Here is a 7,500-nt window from a genome sequence, read left to right as displayed (position 1 = left end):
GGGACGCTAAACTCTCCTGCCTCACCTGCTCAATCTACTGCCCTCAGTCCTATCCAACTCAGTGTTTCCCCCAGAATTTCTGTTACTCAAGGTGGTGCTGCATTAAACGTATACATTTTTTTGGCTAAGCAACTTTAGAAATAACATTCACAACATGAAATCTTTCTCTTTTCAGGGGACCTAGTCAGGGCGGTAGGTGGTTCTTGTCAAGGTGGCCACCTTAGCAATAAAGTGCTGCTGGAAACACTGCAACTGGTCTGGTGGAGTCAACTGCCGGCATTGTAACAGCCATCCCCCCAGTGTGTCCAGTACAGTACAGTAAAGTACAGTACAGTATACACTACTTCTACTGTACCCTGCTGTGCCAGTGCACGTGCGTGCGTGTTGTTGGCGCGGGGCACTCCGTCGCCCCCGTGTGGGTGGCAGGGGAAGTGCGTGGCCGGGCAGCGGGCGGATCACAGGAGCCCTGTGTGGCTGGATGGGACAGGACAGCCCCGCCCACACCGGAGCACGCAGCCTGTCAACGGCCACACTGTCACCGGCAATGTGGCCGCTGCCACGCCCCGCCCGTTCACACTCTGACACACACAAAAACACACACACACACACACACACACACACACACACACAAAAACACACACACACACACAAAAACACAAAAACACACACACACACACAAAAACACACACACACACACAAAAACACACACACACACACAAAAACACACACACACACACACACACACACACACACACACACACACACACACACACACACACACACACACACACACACACACACACACACACACACACACACACACACACACACACACACACACACACACACACACACACACACACACACACACACACACTTCCCGACACGCGCGCACACACACAAACACACAGACATACACGGACGCACACCGCAGTCAGTTTCAAGAAACGTCCTTGGTTCCCTGATGTTCTGAGGAAACACCCCCTGATTCCTTTTGCTAATCAGTGTTTATTTTCAACTGTCAATGACTACTTGTCATCATTTTAAGGTGAACAAAAATGCCAGACAAGCCACACATCTCCTAAACAAGATGTAACTACAGTACACTACATTGCAATAAGTCATTAACTGAAATCTGCAGTATTTAATTATTTCATAGAAGCATAACAATTTATAATTCCATAGAAGCATTCTCCTCGACCTTGAGCAGATCTATATCAATTCTAGATAGCCACCCATACTGCAAAACATGAGCAAAATTGTGAAGGTTGCAGAGTTACCGTGTTACAGCATAACCATGTTTATGCGGTTCATGTGGCTTGTTTTGAGGTGGATGGTGTTCAGATAGGCGATCTGTGTTCAACTACACGAGACCACTCTTTGTCCTGTAGAAGACGCCTTTTTTAAAAAACTAAATTTGGATTGTGTCATGATCAGGGCTCTAAATTAACACCAGCCAACCGGCCAAATGCTGGTAAAATTTCAGTTTGGCTGGTAGAAAAGACCAACTTGGTAGCCACTTTGACCCATTAGTGAATGTGTGTTTGGCTAGTAAGATCGGCATATAGCCATTTTGGCTGGTGATGAAAAATTTTCATTTAGAGGCCTGGTCATGATAAATGTCTATCGCTCAGTCCAAACAAAGTTAAGTAAAATGTGTGCATTTGCATGGTTGATACTGTGTGCGTGCAGTGATGGGAGAAAGAGAGAGATTTGTGCTTACGCTGCTTACCTCCCACTGTAAGTGTGGTGGAATGTTTCGGATTTGGAGTTTCCTGGTCCTGCAATGACAAAAGAGAGAGAAAGAGAGAAAAAGTCAGGTCGGATATCTTTAGGAATCTCCACCAAAAACCAAGAAAAGCTTTGATGTTTGCAGTGGAAAAGATTTACATAAACACACAGCTCAAATATTTCAGTAGTGTTCCTCTGTCAGTAAACAGGAGAACCACAACACAGTGCATAACAACAGATGACGCTCGCACACATGGCTCTGAGTTGTGCCAGTGTTGCATCAATGTTGTACTAACGTTTTGCCAGAGATTACAATGGAAAGCTGAGCAGTCACCAAGATGCAGAAAACGTACAAGTGGCTCTTCTAACAATGTGGTAACCAGTGTATTAATCTAATGAGTTTCTAGACGGCAACGTCTATGGAAATACCAGCTGTTTCTCGACTTCGGCTTCACAACAGTGGTTTTTACAGACCACTTGAAATATTTGCACATTAATAAATGAAATTAAACGTCTGACTAGTAGAGACACAGAAGTTCCATTCCAAGTCTGCTTCCCAAGTGATTGTATTCACAGCGCAGGCTTTCTTTTTGGGAATATTTAATTTTGAAAGTGAGGAGAAATGCTTTTGCCCACAAAGATTATTCTGAGAAACGGAACAAAACCGTAAGTGCACCCACCCCACTGTTCAAAAAAGCCCTCTCCACAGCTGAACTACTGCACAAAAGTACTAGCGTTCTTCACTGTCAACTAGTGCAAAACCTACTGTCCACAAACTATGATCACTTTAAATCACTAGTGTACCAAATTGTGCCCTTAATTTCCTTGGGGATTAATAAAGTTACTCTACTCCACTCAGCCTAGTGCCAGTCTGGCGCACCACACACTGTTCATGAGTGCTGTTCGTTGACTGCCAAGCGCTGTTCACAAGCGCTCTGTAACCATCAGACATCGAAACTCATTCAGTGACGAGCCCTGGCACGTGGTGACACAGAGAAAGTGGGACGCCACACACACTCACTCACACTCGCACGCGCACACACACACACACACACACACACACACACACACACACACACACACCAGGAGATGGCAGCGCACCGGTGGTGGCGTTTCACCGGAACGAGGTGTGTGTGTGTGTCTGTGTGTGTGTGTGCCTGCCCAAGGAGAAGTGCCAGTTTGCAAGTCACACTGCCTGTTGCTAACGCAAAGCCGAGCCAGTGCGTCCGTGTGGGTGGGTGTATGCAAGTGTGTGTGTGTGTGTGCGTGTGAGGAGTGGGTGGTGGGCGGAGGAGGGTATATTGAATGGGTATATTGAAACCGGACACTGACGACTGCTGTAGCACAGTGCCAGCTGTCCTGGATCCCATCCCAACACATAGAAGTCACACACACACGCAAACACACACACGCACACACATGCATGCACAGACGCACACGTGTGTGATGACACGCATACATACATAGACACACATACGATCACAGTCAAGTGCACACAGACATGCACACACAGAAACAGAGAGACAGAGAGACAGACACACACACACACACACACACACACACACACACACACACACACACACACACACACACACACACACACACACACACACACACACACACACACACACACACACACACACACACACACACACACACACACACACACACACACACACACACACAAATCCCATACATCTAGGCCTATCTTTGTGTGCCTTAGCCTGATTATCATCGACTTTCAAACCTCTTCGAGACTTGGTCTGACCAAGAGCATAACAACTAACATTTCCTAACGACATTTACCAAACGGCCTCCCTTGGTTTGCTAATGATTGTTTGCTTCCCAACAAAGTGGGAGGGGTTCCCGATTTTGCGGGAACTCGGAAAATAGGTTGCATTAATCTTGACCTGACTGGTAGCAACGCTGAAGCTGTTGCGTCACTAGGAGGGTATGGCCTGGCTAGTGTGCCTAGCATATAAAGCTTTCTTGAATTTAATTGGGAGTAGCATAAACCATGTATGAGAGAGTGACATGGAGGAAAATGTAGGAGATAAAGCAAGTCACAGCAAAAAGAGTTTAAGTAGAGAGAGGAAAATTAATAGTACCAACAGCACAACTGATAGCTTTTGTCCAATTCATACCAACACCATATAACAAGTTTAGTATTTTTCATTACATAATATAAACGTTTCCATTGACTGTATTCACTGTTTTGTGGTACTTTAGTAGCTAAAGAGCCTCCATATCTATCAAGTCTCCTTTTATGAATACACAATGAGAGGACGGACAGAGAAACGCCACATCGAGCCAAGAAAGATGAGGTTGACTGCCCAACTTACTGATGCCTAGAGAGAGGGAGAGAGAGAGAGAGAGAGAGAGAGAGAGAGAGAGAGAGAGAGAGAGAGAGAGAGAGAGAGAGAGAGAGAGATGGAGCTAAGGTGGCATGAGAGAGGCTGAATGTGAGGTGTGTGTAGGGATGGATGTTTCTACAGTGTGGATTTTTATATAATATGGTACATCGTGAGGCGAGAGTGCGTTTCTTTTTTTAAACGATTTTCTTCGACTTTACTCGATAGGACAGTGTGAGAGGTGGACAGCAAGGTCAGCCGCATGGCAGGCGAGTGCCCTACCAGTTGGCCACGGCCGGGCCACAGTTCCGGATTTTGACTCCATATAAAATGGCACATCATGAGGCGAGAGTACGTTTCACAATAGGAACCATTAGTGACGCGCACTCAATTGTGAAAACACAACAGCATGGACAAGACACTAGTAAGATGCACTCACAAACCCACACTCACGCAAACACACACTCGCGCAAACACACGCTCACACACACACATGCGGGCACACACACACATGCACGCACGCTCGTTCGCACACACTCCCGCACACACACACACACACACACACACACACACACACACACACACACACACACACACACACACACACACACACACACACACACACACACACACACACACACACACACACACACACACACACACACACACACACACACACACACACACACACACACTCACTCCAGGAAGTGGGTGTGTGAGTGTTGGCTGGTAGTGGGAGGGGCTGTGGAGGCCCAACTCCAGCCTGCCGAGTATGTGTGTGTGTGTGTGTGTGTGTGTGTGTGTGTGTGTGTGTGTGTGTGTGTGTGTGTGTGTGTGTGTGTGTGTGTGTGTGTGTGTGTGTGTGTGTGTGTGTGTGTCTCTCTCTCTCTCATGACGGCTGGGAAATAGGTCAAAGGTCAGCCCCTTCACCCGGCAACCATCCCGACCCAATAACCATGGCAACCTCTGACCCCTTGGCTGGGCACGCCCCTTACTCTGTGTGTCTTTTACGTACCCGACCCCACCCCCCCCCCCTCCAACCCCCCACCAACACCACTACGCTTCCACAACCTCCCACCCCACCACTCAACACCACTACGCTTCCACAACCTCCCCCAATCCTCCGCCACTACCACCACCAGCACCATATTCTCCACCCACTCCTCTGTCTCTTTTTTTCCTTTTTTACCTACCACCTCCCCCCATCCCCCCATCTCTTCACTACTACCATCACTACCTTCGTTTCTTGAACCACCAAACCCCCACCCCCGCCCCGTGCCCCTCTCTCTCGCTCCATCTATGTCTCAGTGTGCAATAGGAAGAAGAAAGAAGAGAAAAAAAAGAAAGCGGAGGAGCCAATCAGGCTTGAGCGGCGTCACAGACCACCAAAGCGTCGTGTGTCTCACGGTGAAGAGATTACTTCTGATAGAGTGGCGTGAAGGCGCACACACACACACACACACACACACACACACACACACCCCAGAATATCAAAACAGCCCCCCTCCACCAACTCCGCCAGGCAGGCAGCCTCAACTTGGGATGAGATGACAACAAAATGGCGGACATTTTGAGCTCTCCACTCTAGTGCCGCTCTCGCTCTACACGGGTCAGGCAGCCAGCCCTCCCCTAAAATGGTGGTGCTGGTGGTGGTGGTAGTGGTGGTTGGATTAAACTCTACTACGCCACAGAGCGCCAGACCGCCCAGACCGACCGACCGACCGACCGACCAGTCAACAGTCAGTCAGACCGCCCAGCCATCCAGCACGCCGGGGGCAGGCATGCAAGCCGAGGGGGGTGAAAAAGGTTCAATGACACCAGGGGTCACTACGCAACGTTACAAAGTGGCCAGTCATCACCTCCCGAAGTCAGCTTAGGTCCGAAACTGTCAACGGTGGGACCATGTTTGATTTTTTGTGTGTTTTTTTGTTGTTGCTTTGCCTCCCTGAGACGTTAACAGTCCATCCGTACTACGTTGGCTTTTTCAGCCTTCAGCTCCCTTCAGCTCTCACCACCCGCCACCACACATAAGACATACACGCAAGCTTATATATGAATATAATTGGGGGAGTGTACTAAACAAGGCGTCATATGAAATACAAGCATGTATTTTTTTTTACAAATGCACACCGTTGCCGTTACCACCATGTGTGTGGTTGTGGGCGTGTGTGTGTGTGTGTGTGTGTGGGCGTGTGTGTGTGTGTGGTGTGTGTGGTGTGTGTGGTGTGTGTGGGTGCGTGCGTGTGTGTGGGTGGGTGCGTGCGTGCGTGCGTGTGTGTGTGCGCACTCCCCCGCCCTTGTGGTCCTGGCGCCAAACACACACATTAGCCCTCCCGCCCCCCACCTAAGTTACTCCTAGTCTACCTACCCCGCCCCCCCCACCAAGCACCCTGACCCCCCGGGGGCCTTAGAAGCATCTACCCCCACCCACCCACCCACCCACCCACTCACTCTTTGAACTCACATGACCTTGCCACATCACATCACAGCCCACCGATCCAAACCACGCCAGGCCCTGATTGGTCCTTTCCCTCGGCCAGGCCAATCGGCGACAGCGGGGGGAGAATACTATAGGGTGGGACCTGATAGCCTGGTCGCCTTGGAAACGCCTTTTGTTTGAGGCGTCTTTTTTTCTGTGTCTGTTGTTGTCTTTAGTAGTAGTGGTAAGTGGGAGAGGTGAGTGGGGGAGTTGGTGTGGTGTGGTGGGGTGGGGTCATTTGGGGATGAGTGAGGGGTCTGCTATGGAGTGGGTATGGTATGGTATGGTCAGGGTTGGGTTGGTAGGGGTGGGGGTATGCTGGTGTAGTGGTTGGTAGGGTGGGGTCGTTTCGGTATGTTGTGGGAGTTGGTGTGGGGTGGGGTCTGGTGAATAGGTTTGTGGATGGGGTGGAAATGGCGGTGGGCTGGGCTTCGTTTGAGAAGGTTTATGCATGGGGTGGTGGATGTGGTATGGTGTGGCGTGGTGGTGGTGGGCTGGGGTCATTTGGGTACATTGCAGGTTCATGCCGTTGCTAAGACGAAAAGGTTCCCGGGGAGGTCCCGCCACTGGTCCCGCAACTGTTTGACTCACACATGGGTCCAAGGACACCACTAAGGTGCCGTTCCACACAGCCGGATATTTTTGAAAACACATTCGTTTTGGCCTTCTGTTTCCACGTAAACAGAGTTTTAAAATCTACATATCAAAAATCTGGCTTTAAAAATGTCCCATTTAGGGAGCCAGAAAGCACCTGTTACAATGGAGTTTTTATTTTTATCCACATGTTGCGTTTACACTTAAACAGGAGAAAAAATATGCCCATTTAAATCATCTTGATACGTGGAAAAGGCACCTTAAATCATCTTGATACGTGGAAACGGCACCTAAAACACTATGTGCCTTGAAGTACAACGGACACAGACATGTTAGACAAGGGAC

At 49.1% G+C, this 7,500-nt stretch overlaps 1 protein-coding gene across 1 annotated transcript in view; it reads right to left on the bottom strand.

Moving 5' to 3' along the window:
- The window catches only part of igf2bp1 (insulin-like growth factor 2 mRNA binding protein 1), a 71,174-nt gene that overhangs the window by 26,068 nt on the left and 37,606 nt on the right, over positions 1-7,500 (bottom strand). The window contains exon 3 of the mRNA XM_063187877.1: positions 1,733-1,781. Within this exon, the coding sequence (XP_063043947.1) occupies positions 1,733-1,781 (49 nt within the window). The remainder of the gene's footprint in view (positions 1-1,732; positions 1,782-7,500) is intronic.

Source organism: Engraulis encrasicolus, chromosome 2, assembly GCF_034702125.1.
Source record: "Engraulis encrasicolus isolate BLACKSEA-1 chromosome 2, IST_EnEncr_1.0, whole genome shotgun sequence".
Taxonomy (NCBI): Eukaryota; Metazoa; Chordata; class Actinopteri; order Clupeiformes; family Engraulidae; genus Engraulis; species Engraulis encrasicolus.
Note: the sequence above shows the minus strand (reverse complement) of the source record. Positions and strands in the feature narration are given on the sequence as shown.